At 37.9% G+C, this 23621-nt stretch overlaps 3 protein-coding genes across 3 annotated transcripts in view; all 3 read right to left on the reverse strand.

Annotated features, from left to right (window-relative positions):
• LOC140942750 (uncharacterized) overlaps nucleotides 1-2757 on the reverse strand; it is a 42233-nt gene extending 39476 nt beyond the window's left edge. Inside the window, exons 1-6 of the mRNA XM_073391742.1 lie at nucleotides 2643-2757; nucleotides 1939-1969; nucleotides 1201-1415; nucleotides 896-973; nucleotides 513-548; nucleotides 247-332 (exon numbers count right to left, since the gene is read on the reverse strand). Coding sequence (XP_073247843.1) covers nucleotides 247-332; nucleotides 513-548; nucleotides 896-973; nucleotides 1201-1415; nucleotides 1939-1969; nucleotides 2643-2687 — 491 coding nt within the window. The 5' untranslated portion in view covers nucleotides 2688-2757. The remainder of the gene's footprint in view (nucleotides 1-246; nucleotides 333-512; nucleotides 549-895; nucleotides 974-1200; nucleotides 1416-1938; nucleotides 1970-2642) is intronic.
• A 12214-nt stretch (nucleotides 2758-14971) lies between these two features.
• Nucleotides 14972-18394, reverse strand: LOC140934160 (uncharacterized). Its single transcript, XM_073383838.1, has one exon. It carries the CDS (start codon nucleotides 17293-17295, stop codon nucleotides 16306-16308), a length of 990 nt encoding a protein of 329 aa, XP_073239939.1. The 5' UTR covers nucleotides 17296-18394; the 3' UTR covers nucleotides 14972-16305.
• Nucleotides 17560-18354, reverse strand: LOC140934308 (E3 ubiquitin-protein ligase TRIM56-like). Its single transcript, XM_073383981.1, has one exon. It carries the CDS (start codon nucleotides 18352-18354, stop codon nucleotides 17560-17562), a length of 795 nt encoding a protein of 264 aa, XP_073240082.1.
• Nucleotides 18395-23621: the final 5227 nt, after the last annotated feature.

Consider the following 23621-nt stretch of genomic DNA (forward strand, 5'->3'; position numbering starts at 1 on the left):
GCTGGCCAAATTTCAAGCGGAAATTCCTCTCTTCAAATATCTCCTTAAAGAAACACTGCTTCACTTTGCGAGGCTGATTCCTATTTGGATTACATCCGCTGAATTCAAGCCGAGTGCGGATTCAAAACATTACAAATCCTATTTTGGCAGGAAACACAGAAACGTGTTGTTCCGTACGCTGTCGACTAAAGCGTTTTCGTAGCTCAATATTTATTAAATTAGACAAAAAGGTATTTCAAAGGATACGCAATAATATATCTTTTGAGTTTCGCGTGATCTTCAAGGTCTTTCGAGAGGAAAATTGTCAGCCCATGGAAGATGTCTTTCAAGCGCTGTAAAAAATGAAAAGGATGTCAAAGTACATTCTTTGCATAACATAAACTGTAGATTATAATACAAATTACTAAAACAAACGAGGAGAATAACAATTTACAGGAGTTAATGGTTTTGAAAATAATTCAAAACTGACTCAAACATTATAAATGTTTCCAATAATTACAAGCCTTTCTTACCTGCCCTTTGCTTGGACTGCCAACAACTTCATCTTCCTGCGAAATTACAAAAAGCGAATAATCAAATATACAGAAACTGATGTACGAAAGTGCATTCACTATATAGTTTGATTTCCAACTAAACTTCTTATTGTTATGAAAACTAAATTTTCTTACTGCTTGCAAAACAAACCTCACTATAGCATTTGCGTGAAAAGTTGTGTGTGCTTCTTTCTTTCTTTCTTTTTTTTTCTTTCAGTTTTCCGGTTTGATACAAATTGTTAGATTGATAAATTTGCAGCTTTTTTTCCGTAGGAAAAAAAAAAAAAAAAAACCACCAGCTCGGCGCAAAAGGCAGTGTGTGTCAAAAACTGTTTTTTTTTTTTCACACCTCATTTACTTACTTTAGGATGGCTGAATTTCTGTCGGTGCTCCTCGCTCCGTTGATAGCATTTCGATGCATATTTACAAGCAGCCTTTGACTGAGGAAAGAACAACGAATATCAGCCAATGACAAGAAGCTATTACGGAGCTTGAGCTAACAGGACGGCTAAAGCCGCAAAAACGTCATTTATAAAGTACTTTCGTGTTATTAGACACTTTTTCACGATTCTTCCAACTCGGTAGCTTGTCAAACATATGGGACCATTTTCATTCAACTTTATGCCAGGCCAGACATGAGTTTGAAGGACTGAAAGTAAAAACAAACCTTCTTTTTAGGCGATTCTTCCTCAGCAGTGTCCAACGCTTTTCTTTTTCTTGTTTCTTTCTGTGGCTCATCATTTACTTTCCTCTTGTGGTCAACCTCTGATTTAGAGTCATTGTCCTTGTCAAAGTCATCAATATCATCATCATTACTTCTATTCTCATCATCCTCGCCATCATCATTGTCAGCGTCATCGTCCTTCACATCTCCTGCAGTATCTTCAACAACAACAAAAAAAATGGTCGCATAGTGTCTTTAATTACCTTTCGAAGTGTTTGATTTGAAATAGGCTGTAGCTACTTGCCGATTTTCCTGTGTAGCTAAGTGGCGTTTGCCTAAATTGGGATCAAAATTTAATGTCATTTCGTAGGCTGGAAAATACGGTAAAAAAACCTGCCGGCTTAACCTCTAAATTGGGTAGTTCTGAGTTCCAAACTGGTCCAAACTCACAAAGAGTAAACATGAGAAGGAAGAGTAGACAAGGTCAACCCAATAACTCCTCGATGTCTGATGAAGCGATGCTGTTAGCTGCTGCATAAACAGTTTTTTGGCCAACATTCACGCACACAAAAAAAGCAATGTGCTCAAAACTTTGTTTCCGTTTCCGTTGCACGTGTACTAACACATACGTAATACCATACACCAAATATGGCGATCTCTTCGAACAAAGCTGTTCCAGAAAGGTTCGGCAGTACAAAATTAAGTTTCTTTTCTTTATCATATATAGAAAAAGCCACTCACTGTTAGATGCTTTTGAGTTCTTGAATAAAACCTGCGAAAAATGCAACAGTAATTGAATGAAAAAAGACTAAAAGCGTAATGACAACGCTCAGCATAAGTTCGAATCCAGTTTTTGTTTAATACAGCCCGGAATCTGATTCACGGCGAGCTACTTTATCAGGTGATACATGGCCTACAGCGCAGGCAGGCGCATTTTTCGAACAAGCGAGCCGCACTAAGTGTGTAGCTGCCTGTGTGTAAATGTGAAAGCAAACTAACAGCTCATTAAAGTTGTTTCCTACCACTACCTTCTACAAGGCGGACGCCTCTCTTGGGCAACAGTTATAAACATTTCCAACAGTGGTCTCAAAGAGTTAAGTTTAACACTATTACGCAGACCGAATTCTAGTATGCGCTCCAGCAGAAAACACCTGCAGTGACCTTATTTGGCCATTTTGACTTCACGCGTGAGCCTGGGACGCAACAGAAACGAATTGAACTCTGGGACAGTTTTAAGGGACACAATTGCTCTTATTAGCTATTGAAAGGTTGCCGGCAGGGAACTGGGTGAAAATTCGACACCGCCGCCCCCACCTCCCCCCTCAAACCGTCCCACAGTGATATTAGACACAGTACCGACCCAGTTCATGCCTTAAAAGATCTTAAAATAGCCAATGTGTGAACAATTATCCTGAATACTCCGGGATTAACCCTGTATAGCTCACTCTAAGATGGGGCAAATCATTGGCAGTTTCCCCAGTCCTTATCATCTCTGATCCTTGTCACCCGTGGGAACCTGATTGATATTCCATCAGCTGTGTGAGTTGTTGATTTACAGAAAAAAGAAATAAAAGTCAGAATGTACTTTTTCGTAGGACGGGAGAGCTTCCCAATGGCTCAGCCTTCTCGCGAGGGATATTTTGTCGCCAGCGACCTCGCCGACTTGCGGTGATTGAAAAAGGACTCGCGAGCGAACTGATTATAATAAAACAAGACCACCATCAATATGTGACGGCAATTTTGCTGCGAGAGAGTCTCAAATTTCTTAGTCAAGACAAATTGTGCCCAGTGGCGTTCCATTGTAAAGGAACTGATGTTCCTATCTGAGCATTTTATGTGATGGAAATAGGTGTTTTTCTTCGCGTAGTTAAAGTGCATTTCAAAGCCAATTCGCTACGTCGTATTCCACTATAACACCCTATGTAAACGCGAAAGTGTTATTCCTCATTTTAGAGTGAAAAACTTTAATTTCTTTGTAAAACTCATAGTAGTTGATTATTATCCACGATGGAACCTTGGAGGGGTCCTACACAAAATCACACATTATTCTTTAGGTTCATTACATTTCGTCTGTTTTGATTACCAACCTATTGGACGCCAAAAGCCCATGGTAAACGACAACCAATTGAATCTCCAAGACCAGTATTTGGATACTTGAAACCCGAGGCAGGGACGCCCATATTAAAGTGACGGGGATGCTCGTCGGAAAATTCAAATTACTGGTAAACCTTTTATATATGTGGGTGTGGCTCAAGCTTCAACTGACCCCTAAGGGTGATTTCTGTGTGGCCAGTGTCTGTGCATTTTTTTTTTAATTTCTTAATGCACAGTACTAAGCGATACCTAAATGGGCATTCCAAATATAGTAACTTTACATCCCAAACAGAAAAGTGAGATCAACATCTGCAATTTACAACCGAAAGCGAGACGGCGAGCACCCCCTTCACTTTTATATGGGAGTCTCTTCCCCGGGGCCCTCAGAGAAGACTTGATGTGGAAGAGTTAAGGAGAGAAATTATCATTGCTCAAGGATACGACAGGGAAAATAGAAAAAGGGGACAAGTAGGGAGAGAGGAGGGGATTAAGGAGAGTTCTGCAAAAAATAAAGGGGCCCTATATTGCTGAATAGATAAGACAACATAAAATAAGGACCAGAGAAGTGGAGAGGAGAGGGGAGGGGACAAGAGGAGAGGAATGGAGATAACCTTATCTGCTCCCATGTCCTTCCTCTCCCCTCCCCTTCATGCGTTTGCTACGCAGGCTACCCTTGCGTACAGCTTGTGGTACACCCACTAAATTGAAACGTTTATGGTAGATTTAACAGATATCTACATTAGAACTGAAAGATTAGCTCAGCCGGTAGAGCATTTGACTGCAGGAGCTGGAAATCACTTGCCTGCGTCGCAGACGCTCTAAACCTTCTGTATAGAGACGGGACGGGACCAATACTGAGGGTCTTAACATAACGAAGGAAGAAGGTACAGTCAAACCCTGTTACTACAGACACTGAGGGGGGCATAGAAAGTGTCCGTATTAAGGGGTTTGAATCAAGAGAAAATGTAAGGGTCTATTTTCACCAGGGACAAACAATGAGGTGTCTGTATTAAGCGGGTGTCCTTAAAGAGGGGTTCAACTGTGCTGCTGTCAGCTATTTACAAACTGCTTAGTAGACCGTAGCTCTGATTACTTCTGGAGACAGAAATGGTGGTCCATTCTCTGAGTAGAGACGTAAAAATAATGTCCTCAATTAGTACTCGCCTACTGAATACATTTACACTTGAATGAAGTAAACCTGTACGTTCAACTTCAACACATGACGGACTCATTGACAACGATAAATTTAAACAAAAAAATTTTATTATCCTTTAATGCATTTTCAACAAATCGTTATACAATTCGGTTAATATATGTTATAATTAACGGACCTGAAGATCCTGATGAGAAAAAAAAATGGTACTTGAGCTGAGGGCGCGAGAAAAATACTTCCAAAATCACACTAGCTAACAACTAACAACTGCTGGAAAGAAAATGAAAAGGTGTACAGTCTGTACGACATAAAAAAAAAATTTTGTTACCAAAAAGTTGAACCATCTTATTAAACTGGAACCGGCAATTAAATGGGACTACAATACATTTGAAAAAGGGTTACAAAATGTATTTACAAGTTGAATGTCATTTCAGCTATTATTACAGCCACGATTTTATAATTTATTGTTACATTCACAGAAAAGACAAACTACGCGTGGGGACAACCTAATGCCCCCTCCACCACCCCGGCAGGCAACGGCTGCTAGAAAAAGATCAACAGTGACAAATACCTCACGAGATGGTTTTGTTCGAAAAATTATGGTCTCTTATTCTTGATAACACTGGACGAAAAAACGGATTTGCCTAAGTTTGCTAGTTGAGCAAATCTATTGTAAATTTAGGGTACTAATGTTGCTACTTATTTGTTCTTGGTGCAAATTTTGTTCGAAAGTGAAAGTTTACTTTTCTGCAAGGGTGGCGTAAATGTGGAGTAAATATCAAGTTTACAGATATTTTGTTTCACTTTTTCTCCCCCTAGTAAATTTGGTGTTTAGATTCAAATTTGCCGCCATTTTGTTCTCTGTGTGAAAATCGAACGTCAAAAATGAATGTTTGCTTGATATTTTCTGGCATAGCAAAGTTACTGTGTAAATTTATGGTTACTAGAGGCGTAAATTTAAGCAAAATATGATCAAAGAACTATCTTTACGACCACTTTAACCAACGTTTGCACATTTACCAAACTTCACAGCGTTATTTCACGCAAGTTTTAATTTTCCATTGCCCCGTTTCAATCACCATCACATTCTTCTCAGAGTTTATCATATTACTTGCTGCAGCTGGTTATTTCGGGTAAGGCCATCCCCCCCTTTTTTTTGTTTAGCGTCGAATGCGTTTCCTGATATTGGGTCGGTGGCTCGGAAAAAAAAAAATATCACAAGAAGTCTCGGAATAGGAGGCCCTGACGTGGGTGAACAAAATGCACAATATGTCAAAGGTTTGAACCCAGGAGTCATTTCAATAGTAGATTGCAGAGTTTCATCGTCCGGGTGAATGTAGTCCTGAATGCACTCCATCGCAAGATCAGCCGCCATGTTTGTTGTTTCCCAGGCTTCCACGTGACTTTAGCACATGCGCGATTTGATTTACATTGTCACATGCGGCTTTTGAACCAATAGAATAGTGTAAAATAAACTTTCGTTGAACAGTTCAAATTCACGCGGACTTCACAAGCAATACAGCGTTGCAAAACGAGTAGTTTTGTTATTTTCGGATAATAGAAAGCCTGTCTTTCTATTCAGCTGTTCTATTACGATTTATACCTTTGTTATTTTCGAGAGACAGTGATCAATTGCGATATTCTTCACATAAAGCCTGTTTCCAAGTCATCAACTCAGCTGGATTGCAGAAAGGTATGTTCTTCTTGATATCGTGGTTCGTATACTTACTTTGGTTTTCTAATAACTTTGCGTAAGCTTAAAACCTCATAGATAAATCTTAAAATTTAAGATGCATGCACAGATATGCCATTGATTGATTCCTTTTTGTTTACTGCAGAAATAACTGTACTCTTTGTTGCGCATCGTCTTCATTAGTGGAATAATCTTAAGTAGCCAGATCTTGAGCTGTGCAGGCAAACATTTCTTTTACACCAATATAAGTCGGTGATGTGACCTTAGCATGTCCATAATTCAGTAATTTGGCTTGTTGTACAGCTGAGTTAATATGTTAGATCTTTGGGGTTACTGTACTTTTCAGGTGACAGCACTTGACAAAGCAGTGGTCACTATAATTTATTTTTTAATATTCTACTACATTTCAAATGACAAATGATTTTCCTTTTGAAATTTTTACAGTCAAAAACTCTTGTTTTACATCTATACATAATTATCGGTCAGTGATATTGTGAAATCTTAATTTGGTTCATTTTGTAAGGGACGGCATTAGTTTGCCAGATCTTGAAGCATATGTGTCATTCTGAGTGACCAGTGTATTATTGTTCCACATTTAAATGACAAATGATTCTTATTTCATAAATTGTACCATCCAAAACTCTTATGGTTTATACATATGGTTCAGTGATACTGTGAGATCTTAACTTTGGTTCATTTTGCGAGTGACGGCACTTGCCAGATCTTGGAGCCTACAGTATGTGTCATTCTGAGTGACCACTGTATTATTGTTCCACATTTAAATGACAAGTGATTCTTCTTTCATAAATTGTACCATCCAAAACTCTTATGGTTTATACATATGGTTCAGTGATACTGTGAGATCTTAATTTTGGCTCATTTTGCGAGTGACGGCACTTGCCAGATCTTGAAGCCTGTGTCATTCTGAGTGACCACTGTATTATTGTTCCACATTTAAATGACAATTGATTCTTCTTTCATAAATTGTACCATCCAAAACTCTCATGGTTTATACATATGGTTCAGTGATATTGTGAGATCTTAATTTTGGTTCATTTTGCGAGTGACGGCGTATGCCAGATCTTCAAGCCTGTGTCATTCTGAGTGACCACTGTATTATTGTTCCACATTTAAATGACAATTGATTCTTCTTTCATAAATTGTACCATCCAAAACTCTTATGGTTTATACATATGGTTCAGTGATATTGTGAGATCTTAATTTTGGTTCATTTTGCGAGTGACGGCGTATGCCAGATCTTCAAGCCTGTGTCATTCTGAGTGACCACTGTATTATTGTTCCACATTTAAATGACAATTGATTCTTCTTTCATAAATTGTACCATCCAAAACTCTCATGGTTTATACGTATGGTTCAGTGATATTGTGAGATCTTAATTTTGGTTCATTTTGCGAGTGACGGCGTATGCCAGATCTTGAAGCCTATGTGTCATTCTGAGTGACCACTGTATTATTGTTCCACATTTAAATGACAATTGATTCTTCTTTCATAAATTGTACCATCCAAAACTCTTATGATTTATACATATGGTTCAGTGATATTGTGAGATCTTAATTTTGGTTCATTTTGCGAGTGACGGCGTATGCCAGATCTTGAAGCCTATGTGTCATTCTGAGTGACCACCATATTATTGTTCCACATTTAAATGACAAGTGATTCTTCTTTCATAAATTGTACCATCCAAAACTCTTATGCTTTATAAATTTAGTTCAGTGATATTGTGAGATCTTAATTTTGGCTCATTTTGCGAATGACGGCACTTGCCAGATCTTGAAGCATAAGTGTCATTCCAAGTGACCACTGTATTACTGTTCCACATTTTAAATGACAATACCTCATTATTTATACCTTTTGTACAGCTCAATGATGCTGAGGGATCTTTGTCAACCCTCCAAGTTGCGACCATTTTAGTCGCCATGGCGCCTAAAATTTTGGAACTGGCGACCTGATTTGGAGAATAGTTGTCAAGCTGGCGACCGTGAAGAATAGGTTCGTGTTGTGGCGTATAGAAACAGAAATGGTAATCAGTTCTACTGAAATATGAAGAACATTTATTCTAGCTGATTTGAATTACATTACTTTTTTACTTTTCTGTTGAAAAACATTCTATATAATAAACTGAAAACTTAAAAAAGTCCCAGAGCTAAGCGTTTTGAAATGGAACATCAATGAAACTTGACTTGCATTCGTTCGCCTAATCGCCTTCAGTCTGTTGCCTTGCACGTGACATTTTAACTTTTGACACGTGACAAATGGCACGCAATCGAAGCGCCCTGCTTGTCGACAGTGACGATTTCGTCGATATCTTAGGAATGCTTGTCTAGCCAAGCTCGGTGGTTTTTTAACTGGACTACATATTATAAATATTTTTGAATCAATACTGAAACAATCTAATAACATGAAGAGGGAGAGCTAAATTGGTGCAAATTCAACACAGAACATTATGTGATAACCGTAACATGTGAACCGTGCTGCGAGTTGAATCGCGGTTTTGTAAATAAAAGCGATAATTGTAAGCGAAACTAAACATCGCAAAACTGACAGCTTATGGTTGTTGCAATGTTTTTTTTTTTAAACGTCTGTAGCGATGATAAAGGAAAAAGAAAATTTATTATTTCGTAAGCAGCATTTTTGTTTGGGTTCCTTTCAATTGATTGGGAAAATAATTTTTTCCCAGTACAACTCGTTGCGAAATATTTTCACGTGCGCGACGTTATCTCTATAAAGCAATGATTTGATTTAGAAAACTCGTCGATCTTCCTATACTCTCCTGACTTTGTCAGGCTTTCGCAATGTCTAGCGATATTAAAAACGCCCTTTTAAATCTCCAAAAATATTTGTTAGTTGGGGTAACAAGTTCATCATCAACAAAAGTCACAAAAGATATGCGAAGCAAATATCAGAAAAAAAAAATAGGTCGCCTATCAAGTTGCGACTGGGAAATTTTGAACACATTAACAGAGGATGAGTTAAGTTCTGTTCTCATATACCAACTGGGGATTATACAGAAGGATTGAAGGCCCTAAAGACAAGTGCAAATGGTAATTGTCTTTACAATTCCATTTCAGTATTGATTCAAGGAGATGAATCTGCAAACCTTATTCTCAGACTATCAGTAACTAATGCCTTGCACAATAAACGAGTATATTATAGACAGTGCTGCATTTTAAGTTAAACTTGCTAACTGGTTTTGTTAAGGACAATTTTGATATATTAATTTATTAATATAATTTGGCGCCTAAAAATTTCCCCTGGCGACTAAACCCAAAGAGCTGATCGCCAAATGGCCACTGAACAAAAATTTTAACTTTGAGGGTTGTTTGTTAGTTCATTTTGCGAGTAAATGCCTTGGCTTTATCATGCCAAATAACCACAATTAATTAATTATTGTTCTAAGCAACATGTGGGTTGCCTTAATGTTATGTTTCTCAGGTTCTGACCGGTTTTACGGTTTATGTGTACAGTTGAGTCATGGCTGTGCTCTGTTAGAGCCTGGTGACCTGTGGGATACTATCAGTTCTCCTCTTGAATGACAGGGGAATTAATTTATTTCAGTTTTTATTTACACTTAAAAGAGTCTTAATGAAACAAATGCAGATTCAACAGAAAGAGGCATTTCTGCTCTCTACTTTAACCTGTTCCAAAAAGCATATTATATATTTAATGAAAAAGTTAGTAGGAATAAAATGCAGGGAGAAATTTTTCTCACAAATATCCTCAAACTGTTCCTTTGATTAAGAGAGTGTTTTCAGCTTTTAGCATCATGTCATTGTTCTGCAACCCAATCATTTACACTGAATATGAGCAGTACATGCTTGTTTACCAACTGTGGGTTACTTGTTGGCTGCTAAATCATGGCTCTTCATTTTTCTTTCAGAAAAAAAATTAAAGGGCCAATATGCTCTGAGGGAGTCAACTAGCATCAGTTAGTCAGACAAGGACAAGTACCTTGCATGTATGTCCATTGCATATATGTCATCAGAGGAGTCTTTGTCTGAAACAGCTGTAATCAGAGTGGCATAAAGGTAATTCTTCAGGTTCAGATGAGGACCTCCCAAACAGGGAAAATCTCTGTGTAAGGCCACTTTCCTGGCACAGCATTGAGGTTAATGGTTTAATGGCCCAGTTGGACCGCAAAGTTGCATGGTGTCAAAGCCAATGAAGTGAAAATAATGGTAATAGAGCACACAGTGAGACCAGCATCAAACCAAGGAGCACCAGATGATGCTCCTGAGTTTGCTCTGGCACCCACCACTTACAATAGAAAAGGAACTTGATCATAAGCATAACACAGATAATTTTTTGAAGAACATTCAGAAAAGAAGAAAACATTGAAGATAAAAATTTACAAAAAAATAATAACGCTCAAGTTGAAGTTGACGTGCATCATGATTCAGTTCCTTTTCAGTTAAGATCCTAGAACCATATTTACTCAGTAGACAATTGCACAATTTTTGGAGTTTTGATGAAGACCTACAATGTAGTAAGTGAATATCCTTTGACACCCATGGGAAGGAGCCACGTTAAAACTAGGTAAATTACTAAATCTCAAAGTGATTTGCCACAATCCAATGAAGATCTTGCCTGTGTTGCAGACACTCTAAACCTTCTGTATAGAGCATGCCATCTGAGAATTAGTGCACAATATCATGTTGGAATCCCACAGGGTCACAAAGACATGCATGTATGTCAGCGTTTTGTGATTGGCTAGGTTCTTACGCTGTTTGTGATTAGTCCGATTTGAAATAAAGTGTTGACACAAAGTCACATAATCTCAATGACCTTTGTATGGTATGGTGGAGCCACAAACTTTCCCTTACCAGACAAATGTCTGCAAAATTTGCCATCTTTGCAGAGCTGTCCTTGTTAGTTTGCACCGAATCACTCTGTAACTTGGCAACTTTACTGCATTTTAAAAACCCTCCATCTAGTAGCCTGTAAATGCAGCTGTATTTTCAGTCGTCGTGTCCATTCACCCGACATATGTAATTGGAAATACATCTGCATCCACTTTCCGCAGTGGTGACAGATCCTAGGGCTACCCTAAGCACTGCCTTAAAAAGTGCCACTCCGAGGACTAAATCTAGCCAATACACCCCATAGTAGAGTAATTACTGGACTCCAAATGCCATCATCCTATTTTGTTCTTGGCATATTTTATGAAAAAAGAGTGCAGTTATGTTTTATGCAAAAAAAATACCGTGTGTGATAGTGTATAGATTGTGTTTAGATAATTTGGATATTTAATCAGTCCAATACTGCAAGCAAAACAGCTGATCATGTGAATCAGAAAAAAATTGCTCAAATTTTTAGCAAATAATTTGATATTAGTAGAAAAAATAAAATGTAATAAATTATTTATGGCCATATAATAATACAAGAATTTCACCAAATCATATTATTTACAGTGATATAATAATAATAATAATACAAGTATTTAACCAAATCAGTGGATAGCAGATTTGCTTTCATAACTTGAAAAGCTTTTGGCTACCTATAGGATGAGAGTAAAATTGGGGTGTCATTTCATGCTAGTTTTAGAAGTTTAGCAGTAAATGAAGCACCTGTAAAATATAATACATGTACATGCTAAAAAGGTGACAAAATTAACCTTATAAGTGTTTACTCCTGGGTAAAAATATATCAAAGTCGTACCCAAATCATAGAAATGCACAGAGCTTTCGCATAGTAACTCATTTTATTTACAAGAAATACTTTTATATAACTGATTTGGTTAAAAATGAATCATACAGATGTATCTCCCCTTGGGGTAAGTGAATAGCACTAGGTACACTATATAATATTATTCACTGCCTATTTTGGTTAGTGGATGATATTTATCAGATGAAAACAAGTTCTCATAGGTAATAATTAGAGGAATATCGCTTATCATAATAATTTGAGGCTAATTTTATTTCCTGTGGTTGATGTTCTGTCCATTAGTAAGGATGTCACATCTACATTGGGAGTGATGTGTACGTGTTGTTATTATACAACCATTTGCCAATAGTATCAATTGAATCTAGAAAGAGTATATTTGAAGTATACCACTCAAATGGAGTTACGTTTTACCTGTACCAACCTTAGATAATTATGAACCAGCTAGTGTTGACTTGCACTTTCAAACCCAATGTACATTCTTATACACTTATGAATTTAGATAGTTTCACATTGTATGTGCTTTTTATTTAAAGGCATTTATTTTGTGGTAGATGCAGTGCCCTGCAGAGGCTAATGGAACTTTCTTTTAATTTATCTTGCTTTTTATTGTACAGTGTATATTAAAGATAATAAAGTCATTTTATTCTTGAAATTTTGTTTGGTGTCTAAATGGTTTGTCAGTCATTTATGGTACCAAATAAAAATAAGAAACATGTAGATAATGATGTTTTGATCAAATTTGCTATCTTGGGCGAAAGTGTAAAAAAGTGATATTTTAATCAACTTTGTTTACCTTACTTAAAGTATGGAAAACTGCTATCATGGCAATATTTGCCATCCTGAGCAAAGATACAGAAGAACTGATATTTGATCAACTTTGCTACAATGGGGAAAAGTATGGGAAACTACTGTTTTGATCATATCTGCCATCCTGAACAAAATCGAGAATAAAGTGGTATTTGGCCAAATTTGCTACCCTGAGCAAAACAGTGGCAAACGCCTATTTTGATCATATTTGCCACACTGAGCAAAGATACGGAAGAAGTGGTAATTTGACCTCATTTACTACACCGGGCGATACACAAATAAGGTGAATTTTTGCTCAGATTTACTATCCTGGGCAAAACTGTTGAAAAATGAGTTTTGGTCACTTTTGCTACATTGAACAAAAATGTGGCAAATTACTACTTTGACCGAATTTGCTATAGAGAGCAAAAGCATTCAAAAATTCATCTTCGATCGCTTTTGCCCATTTGGGCAAAAACCTGACAAATGTCAGTTTTGCTATCAAGTTTGACACCCCTGTAAATGCCTTGATAAAGTAAAGGTTATCCTTGTTTTCACACACGGGGCAAATTTGAGGCAAATTCGGCATTTACCACCTTTGCCACTAATGCAAAATTATGGCAAAGTTGGTCCTATGTCATGTGGCAAAATTGAGCAAAATTAAGCAAATGTGGCATTTGCAGATGATTTGCTCCAAATTTGCTATAGAGGTAAATCCGTTTTTTCGTCCAGTGTAACCAGGGGGGGCTGGCAACGGCCTTTGATCTTGCCGCTTTTCGGCTTTCCATGATCGCCCCAGTTAAGAAATCTGTCAATCATCCGAAAACTGTAGCGAGCATGCGCGGAACGGGTTGGGAAAACAAGTTCGTCTTAGCAGCTTCTTCGCAGCGATTCGGCAGTGTGAAGTGAAGTTGCGTTTGGTCCCGTTGGTCATTGGTTTCTTCGTTTTGTTCCGCGATAATGTGGAGCTTACGTTTTCCTTTCTTCTGGTCTTGCGTTTGTCATTAAATGCGGCCCGGTTTACTACGGTAAGAACGAGACCAGTGAACATGTTTCTCGATGCCCGACCTTTTGATGGTTTGCCTCTGTTTAGACGACCCACGAATTGCAAGAGTAAAAGAAGGACCAACCCTCCAATACGTATGTAGAAGAGTTTATATTTTCAATCGAAAGGCCCAAAATTAATTCTTCGTGGTATTAAAAAAAGTGCTGTGACTGGCGTGTGGTTGAGTAGAAGAGTTGTCAGAGTTCAGCTGAGAGTTGTTTACGGCCTCACTACACCTTTAAGACGACAAGAAATGATGATTGAGATTCTCAGTTCTACATCCTTGATTGTGAACTTATCCTGGCAGAGTTGCGTTGGATGATTGAGTGGCATGGTCAAATCTCGTAGTTCATGTATTTCTTTATGTACTAGAAGCTAAATAAATTTTGCCAAGAGATCATTCTCTCTTGATTTTGCACATGTTGATATGCTTAAGTTCGTTTCTTCGTGCGATTTAATTTAAACTTTACCGTAGTTTCTAACAACTGAATCTTAGGCAGATGAAAGGGTAATTATCTTGTGTGTTTGGAATTCTCTTTTCATGACAGCAGTTACTACACTGCCTTCAGTTTGAGTCCTAATTCAGGTGTGTTTTGTTGCAAAAAAGAGGGAAAAATTATAAATTTTAGAAACTACACTACCCCTTGCAACAAGATTATGGTTTAAAAAAGATTACCTAAGTTCAGAAAAGAAATCTGCAAGTTGGCATGTTTTGACAAGGACTACATCTGGCTAAATATGCTTCCAAGGGAATGTATAAAGTCAGGAAAATGGTGACATTTCTATTTTTGCCTTTCCTTTGGCCACAATGATCAGTTTTTGCTATACAGTTGCATGTAATTTTTTACACTTATAGACATCAACCTGCCAGGTTAGTTTGTGTCTGTATAAAAATGTAGTTAATGAAATCAAACCCTCTCAAGTTAAAAATTACCTTGTACTAGTGGATATGCAAAACACCAAAGGATGTCTTGGAAAAAAATGTAAAATGATTATTAAGATAATATTATTAATTTTGTAGTCAACAATAAATAGTTAGAAACTTGTGTTGAGGCAGGCAAAAACATTTTTCAGAGACCATAGACCTTCACTGACTTTGCTGTTAACACAAGTGGTAAAAGGGTATTAAAATGTGAGATCATCTCCCTGGGCTTGCACTGAAAGAGAGTATGGATAGTGGGACACATTGTTCATTTCCCCCACCCTTTTTATGCCAAGAGACCTGATTTGATAAAACTTATTCACTTCAGTTAGCATACAGAATTAAGTTAGCCTTAAACTTAGAAAGATGGAAAAACTTGGGGAAAAAAATTGTGGTACCAAAAATGTAACTACAGACTGCTCTTCATCAACCTTCACAGCCCAAACAGACACCCTGTTCAAAACTCTAAAGGGTGAAATGGTCACCACCCTAACTAAGCAGCACATACCCATCTAGGCCAAATAAGCCAAGGGTAGTATGTAGAAAGAACTGCTGAGGGGATTGGGCTCAAGGGACAATAACTTCTTTTGATGGTTGATAAAAAGTCAATTTTACCTTGTTTATTTTACTTGTAAATCAGATTCATAACTTACACAAACAATTGAAGTTGTACATTTTTCAAGGTCCTTCTGATTCTCTTTATAAACTTTGCAAAACATTCAATTTTCTTTTTTCTGTTTCTTATACTTCAGTCCTTTGAGGGATTTTCTCAATGTATACTGAGCATATCCCTCTCTGATGTACTCACTCTTATTAGCAACTGGATTAACCTCTTGTCCCCACACTCAGATTCAAGTATAATTCGAAACTATGGGGTAATTTTTGTACAAACAATTTCAAGGAAGTACTTAAAACCGAAGTCACTATCTAATATAAAACTACTAAATACGGTATTGCTGTTGGAGCTATTTATTGATTATCACACAAACGATATTCCAGCGAAGGTTTTGAAGATTCAGTAAGCCCTTCCCTGCAGCCTTTTGATATTAAAAATAGCTTATACTGACAGACCCAGTGTAGGTGAAGCAAAGTGATTGGAAAGTTTAACCTGGCTTTTACTAAATTAGCCCTGTATTCTGTATTTACGCCCACAAATATTTGTTGTGGCTCCCGGTGTACAAACAAACTTACGAACAGCGAAGTACAAAATTGGTTTAATGAACATTCCCACATGACTGTTGCAAGACTCATACTATAATGAACTCGTAGCATATGTTTAGGATAAAGCAGAGAGTTCTTAATACCACCGTAGGTGAAAAAATATATAAGAGATGGAGCAGGTTGCCCTGAGGCTGGTCGCTCGAAAATTCACGAAGCTTATAAATAACTGAACTTGCCAAGGTGCCGAATCACGATGAGCGAAGTCACTCATGAACTGTTCATACATCACGCCTCCTGATGTCCAAAAATTTCATGAAAAAAGTTCATGAAAACCTTTTCTTGATGTTTGGACGCCGTAAAACGTAAAACCGAGCAAAAACTCATCATCTTTCCATGTCCGCATTCTCCGCCATATTTGTTTTAAAAGAAAATTGGTACTCAGTCTCACTCGGCCAAATTTCTTAACTGGGGCGATCATGTAAACTCGGTTCCAGACCTCGCTGCCAGCCCCCCCTGAGTGTAACCAATTCAGTGAACTTTTCAACAATAATTCTACCCCTGGGAAGATCATGTTATATCTTGTCAAAAACCTGGATTCGGTTGTTGTCCTTATCACACACAACTATCCTTCCATCACTGAGATTTGCTGTAGACCTTGGAAAGTTAAACTTTCCTCTCTCACTACCTTCACATCCAAACTTTGTAACAAACTTTCCACTCAGTTCAAATAACTGAACTCTGTGATTTCCTGCATCACAGACCATTAGCAATCCTTCTTTGTTAACTGACAAGTAACGGGGATGATTGAATTCTCCATCTTTGTTTCCCTTTTTTCCAAATTTAGAAATAAATTTTCCCTCAAGATTAAACATTTTAATGGAATGATCACCATGATCTGGGACTATAAAATATTGACCGTATTGGATACATTGAAAGGGAGTGACCAAAGAACCTGCTCCACCAAATTTACGTAAATACTCCCCACTAGAAGAGAATATCTTGATTAATTTGTTACCCCGATCAGCAACAATAATATCACCGTTACCGTTTATTGATAAACCTTCAGGGAATGTAAGCTGATTATCACCACTTCCTTGTTTACCAAACTTACTAAGAAAGTTACCATTCCTATCAAAGACTTGCACCCTGTGGTTTACATATTCTGCCACTACAATATTGCTATGACTATCAAAAGCGATCCCTGTAGGGCCCTGGAACTCACCATTATTGTTACCACATCTACCAAACGATCTTAAGTGGGTACCGTCACTACTAAACACTGAAACCCTGTGGTTCCTGAACTCAGTCACAGCAATTTCATCACGATCATTCACTGCCACCCCACAGGGCCCATTAAGCATTCCCATAGACTCACCTTTTTGTCCAAATGACAGCACAGATCTGAAGCGCCTGGTTTGTACCTGAGTCTCAAAAGGACTGTCACGAACATTTGCCCCTTTATTCCCAGCAAGTACTTTACTACTTTCTTTACCTTTAGCTCCTGATTGTTGCGCTTTAGGTTCGCTAAAAACAAATTCTACATTACCTATCCCGTCGCTCATGCTCAACAGATTAATCAGTTTTTCACTTTTAGTAAAACTAAACCGAGGAATACATTTAATGTCACGGTTTCCTTGGGTGCTCTGTTCCTGTAGGATTCTATCGAAGGTTTCACTGAATCCGAGGATTTCAGTACCAAAGTTTCGTTTCAACAGAGTTTCAGTTTGTTCAATTGCTGATTCAATTAGTTTCACTTGTTTTTCCACTCCGTCTTTTTTCTGTGAGAGAGATTCCAGTGATTTTGTTGCTTGATTATCGACTGCATTTTAAACATCTTGTTTTCTCGCTTCGATGATTGCAATAATTTGGTCTACACAAGACTGCACTTGGCTTTTTACCTCGGCTACTTTCGATTGAAATGCGATGCTTTTTTGGTTGAATTGTTCGACTTCCTTTTGTTTTTTCCGTACTTTGTCTTTCAAAGATCGAATCATGGAGTTGATCTGTGTTTTGCGCTCATCAGTAGCTTCTTGCAAGGGCATCTTACCATGACCTTCATGAAGCGTTACGGCACAAGTGTTGCAAATGGCGACTTTACAGTCCTTACAAAAGAACTCCAACTCCTTGTTTTCATGATGTTTCTTCTGACAAAATGCTGGTCGCTCTAAAACAGCTTTGATGTCTTGATCTTGAAAATCTTTCAACGCTAGAGTTCTGTGGTCTTTATTTTCTCGCATTATGTTATGTGCTACAATACATTCTTCACACCAGAATGAACAACACTGGAAGCAATATAAGGTCTTGGCGCTCCGTTTATCGCAGTTTCTGCATTTGACGTTGACTGCACTGCACTCTTTTATTGCCAAGACATCTAGCAGGCTGTTTATTCGAAAATTAGTGGGAAGTTCGCTGGGATTTCCACTTCCAGAAATCTGAAACTGTCTCCTGCACTCAGGGCATGTAATTTTACCATGGACGCCGCTCGTTCGTTGAATTCTGTTCAGGCAGTGAAGACAGAAACTGTGCAAACATGGCAACTGCTTTGGATCAGTGAATGGACACATACACACAGAACAGGATACTTCATCATGAAGATTGTCGAGCAAGGTCTTTATATCCATGGAAAAGTTCGGAATCAAGTTTACTTTTTAAATATTTTGGCCGATCAAGGAAATGGCTTTGCTGATGAACAATGAATTCTTGCATGTCTTGTGACCCAGACTAAACTCTGTATTATTAGCCAATCAAATAGAGTTTCTTGACGTGTTTTGGATGGAAGAATAAAAAACATCAACATCCTGTATTTCCGAGAATTGATAATCAGCTCTATGAAGCATGGAAAAAATGAGGAATGAAGGGGTTTTCTCCCCCTAATTCGTTCGGAAAAGTTTGTTAGGCAGGTTAAAGCATGGGCTACCGAAATTTTGTTTAATATTTGTGTACACTCAACACGTCACACACGTGCACAATCCTTGGACAGGTTAAACTGGGAAAGCAACTCCGTGTTGGCTCAAAATAAGGAGCAAAAAAGCCACGCGAAAGCCAAAACGTGCCATTTCCCCATCCTTTTACGGATTAATTTTCCGTCTATATATTTTGTCCAATATAGAGGTCGTTTATGTGTGTGTTTCCAGCAAATACATTAATCAACCTTCGGCCAAGTCGTCCCTGATACTGTGCAACAAAATCCTTCAGAAAAAATGGCAGTTGCAGAAATTTTTACGAAATCTTAAGACTATTCGGGCGGGCTTCGTCTTTTATTGACATATATATATATGGCGTGGATTCGGGGACAAGATTTTAGTAGAACGTTTGTATTGAAAATCTCAAAAGAGATGAAATTCTCAAGGTGGTATAAAACTAAGTCAGATTCCTTTCTTCGAACCTTTACGATAGGGCCATTTATAGGAGGAAAAATAAGACGCGTCTTAAATAAGACGCGAACTTTCCGTATAAACGGCACATTTCGTCTAAAATAAGACGCGGCTTAGCTAAGACGCGTCTTATTAGATAAGACATGCTCGTATAAATGGTACAGTTCGCGTCTTATTTTTCCTTGTATAAATGGCCCTAATGTTCCGTCAAAGGAGAATATTTTTTTGTTTGACGAGGTAGACTAACATTTACGTAACAAATCTATTGGATTACGTAACAGTCACTTTAATACTTAAACTATTCCATCAGCCTCTGTCGGTAAGTCATTTTCTTAATGGTCTTTGTCCAAGCTCACTTCTTTTGACTGGCGGCGGTAGTGGACTCGATCAAACTAAGAGCACGATTGAAGACTTCGAGGTGTTCTGTAATTATCCAAACAGTTGATACTGAAGGGAATTGAAACTCGTCAAAGTGATCGAATGCTGTAAATTTATACAAGAAATTTATGAACTGGTACGAGACGGCCCTTCTTAATACACTTCCAAATCCATGATGGCGATACTGAACCTTGGTCGATCCTTGTTCCTTCTGTCTATCCTAAAAAAGCAAGAGAGGACGCGATAAGAGTAGGCATCGGTTACATCGCTAATTAAAATATTTTAGCTTATCACCTAAAAAGCCTTGTTTCCAATGTCAAAAAGAAAGAACAGAGTCTACTCCCAAAATTTCGTATTTCCAATAATACATCTTGTTCACCCCCCAAATTTTGCCTAACAACTGTTTTCAACTTAATTCCTCTGGGTATTACAGTCATTCAAAGGGAATGTGAAAACAATGGTTATGCAAAATATAGGGGGCAAAAAGGGTGGGGGGGGGGGGGGGTAGCAGGGTAATCAAGGTGAATTATGGGCAATAAATGTGAAAATAGCGAGGAGAAACAGAGTGGGGGTCGTGTTATGTTTTGGTCAGCGTGCTTTCATTATATATAACTTTTTGTTGTTTGTTTTGTTTTTTTACTTTTTTAACCTTTCTAATTACTTGTGAGTTTAAACACGCTTGCATTTTACGTTTATTCCCTCTTCCTTCTGGAAAATCCTTCTTGTTCCCTTTTTCTTTCTTTCTTTCGTTTTTAGTCTCATTTTTGTTTTGAAATTTGTTTTCCCGTTTCTAGTCCGGTCATATAAAGACCTACAAAAGTATGTATATAAGAAACCCTTCGCAGCCTTGTATTTTATCACGAAAAGTAAAAGTGCGCAAAATATTTTTCATCTTCTTACCCTATTGTTGCTTACAATATGTGTTGCACTAGACTTTTCAAATTCCTCCGCCAAATCTCCGTCATAACAATCTAGTCATGTTAAGAATGGTTTTGTTCATGGGCAAGGTCAGCAAAATCGTTCTCAAAATTTTGTCTGTCTTTTTTCCCAGGTATGATAATGAATATGGCTACGGCCACCGTGTTGTGGATCTTATCAAGTACCTTAACTGGCAAGGAGTGAACACCTTGTTCCAGGCCCATCGTAATTTAAATTCCTCAAACCACCGTGTTAACGTTAGTTCAGTTTGCACCTTTTTCTTTCTTGATTATGATTCTCAATATTAAATGGAAGTTTTTGTAACCGTTTTCTGTGGTCCAAAAGATTTTCTTACACCCTCATTGTGGCTCCAGCCAACATGTTAAAACATTATTGATCAACCTTAGCTGACTCATCCCGTTATTGTGTAAGAAAATCTTCCAGGACAATGGGCATAGTTGCAGAAAATTTCACTTGATCTTGAGTTGCTGCCGCTAGCTTAGACTTCCAACCACAGGTTCAGAGGTTCAAAGCTGCAGTGAAGTAAAACAGGGACTCTTTTTAAGATCAAGGTGCGATTTAGTAGAAAGTTTGTACTGTTGTCTTTAAGTTACTTATATCAGGCCTAAAATATGCACTGTTTGGGCAATACAAAGGTGTCAAAACATGATGTAACTTTAACATTGTAGTGAAGTCTTTGCAGTGGGCCTCATCATCAGAAAATGACTGAAATCTGACTTATCATGTGTAGTGTGTTTGTTGTCTGCTGTTGTTCCCTAGGAATAGAAACCTGGATTGGAAAACGAAATCCAAAAAGAGTGGGATTGCTCCCGTCCTTTAGCTAACGTTCACTGAGAAGAAATGTGTTGTTGACGTTAAGATAAACTGAGCTGGAATAAAACAACTTTCACCTGAACCATCAGTTATAATTTCTTTAATGGGTGATCTAGTAATACTTTGTCAGCAAAAAAACTTGGGTACACTTCGGTAATGAACAATTTGCCCCAAGTCAGACACAAATGTCAACGTTAAGTTAGGGGAGGGGTAGGTGGGCAGTTACCCAGACCTCAACTTACCCCACATATGCCGTCAGCTAATCCCAGGGGTAGGACCACGGGCCAACCATCGGATTGTAAGTTGCGGTGGAACCTCCATATAACGAAGGGCCAAGGGACTGGCAACATGTGTTCGCTTACTATCAGAGAGGTAAAGAAAATCGTTCGTTATACTGAGGACTTCGTTATATAGAGTAAGAGGTTTGTTAAATCAAAGTTCCACTGTATAAATTTTTCCCACCCTTTTTCCTTCTAAGTGAAATATTGTTCTGAATATTACACTCCCCAGGGGCAGGGAACCCAATTTATTCAATTCCCAGAGATATTCCCCTGGATTGCCCAGGGTACTATCCCTGGGGTAAGCTAATAACATGCACATAAAGTGCCATTTTTTTAATTGATTTATTTTTACAAAGATATTTAAAAAAAAAAAACATGATCAGTGGTAATTGCTCCTCTGAACGAATACCGTAAATCCTCTGATTAAGAGGGTCTCAATGGGGTTAACCAATAGGCATAAAACTACCAAAACTTTAGTCGATAGTCTTAAAAATTGAACAATTTTAACCGTTAGCCGTGAATAGGGTAAAAAGAGTTAACCGTAAAAAAATGTTCCCTAGGTTTGATAATTTAAGGGAAGGGGTGGTGCCATACTCACTTATGACAGGCTGCGCGTTTCTTATTTCGCGGCTCTTTCACTTTTTACCTCGAACGTTAGGCAAAGCCCTTTTCAGGACTCTGGGCGCGCAGTCTCCCGCCCAAATTTCCTTCCCGTTCCCTATGAATGCCTGCCACGCAGGCTATAAAAGTAGCCTTCCACGCAGACGTTCTTTCATGACGAAGCCCTAAGAGACCCACTATTTGACTTTTGAGGGGAGGAGGGTATGGGTCATTTCAGGAAAAATATATCCCACAGACTGATTTCGAAAGAAAACAATTCTAGGAAGGAATTACCGGGGGGAAAAATTCCTATACTGAAAAAAAAAATCTTTCGTGGCGTACAATTCTGGAAAAAAATCTTACACCTGTAAATGTCAAAAACAAAAAACAAAAACAAAATTCTTACCCTAACCACATCACACATACCAACAGCGTCGGTAGAAAGATGACTCCGTTCCCAGAAACGGTAAGTGATCCAAAAATAAAAAAACGTTTTTCGACGGCTGACGGTTAAATTTGAGGCCATTTGACGGCTGCACTGACGATTAACCCCATTGAGACCCTCCTACAGTGTATATTCTATACCGGTCTACAAAGAACATCTCGCTGCTCAGGGGCCTGACCCAACGTCAATTTTAGGAAAATATCTGTTAGGAAGACGATTTGAGATCTAGCATTTTCGGAACATTTGTTGTAAAAATTTTTGCTTGCCTAGGATTTCGAACATCTAAAAAATTGTATAATAATTAATAAAAGGTCACGTAGAATTTTCCGGAGTGTTTTTTCTGGCTGAAATTTCCGAAAAGGTAAGTTTTGATCCCTATAATTTTCGGATCACTAATTTTCGGCTAGGAAATCCGAACAGATGAAAAATGTTCAGGGGATAAAGGTATGCCCATATCTACTGCGTAAATACTCAGTACAACAACTTGATTGACTTCAAGTTATCAGGCTTCGACATGAAGATTTCAGTAACAAATTAAAATAGTCAATACAATGACAAATGAGACAAAGTAAAATAAAAGTAAGAAAGAAAGGAAGAAAGTAACAACAACTATATATTGAATATTATCATAAAAGAAAAATTCCTTGGCTATGTACGACTTCTACGCTACTCGTATGGTAAGAAAGTTTAACTAGAGTTCGGATTTACAACAATTTAGAATATATTCAATACAACAGGCACTCAGATTTATGATGTTTTAACCGCACATCTTAAACATAGCATTGCTAAACGTATTTTAGTATTTAAGCATATATTAATATATCATGTCTATAGACATGATATATTAATATTAAATACTGCTTTTCAACTTTCTTCCGTGCTAATTTTCGTAACGTATTTTACAAAATTTAGGGAATCGTCCAATGTTAACCCAAACACATCGCTGATTATAGTAACTAGTGGTAAGGCAGCACCTTCAGCAAACCGCCGGCATCAGGCTCTCGCACGAGAACAACGCCTTGCATTTTTCAGGGTCCAAGATCATCTTGTTTTCACAA

This window comes from Porites lutea, chromosome 1, assembly GCF_958299795.1.
Source record: "Porites lutea chromosome 1, jaPorLute2.1, whole genome shotgun sequence".
Lineage (NCBI taxonomy): Eukaryota > Metazoa > Cnidaria > Anthozoa > Scleractinia > Poritidae > Porites > Porites lutea.

Excerpts from the sequence above, each read along its gene's own strand:
- LOC140934160 (XM_073383838.1), bottom strand. The coding sequence starts at position 17,295 with ATGAGCGACGGGATAGGTAATGTAGAATTTGTTTTTAGCGAACCTAAA.
- LOC140934308 (XM_073383981.1), bottom strand. The coding sequence starts at position 18,354 with ATGGATATAAAGACCTTGCTCGACAATCTTCATGATGAAGTATCCTGT.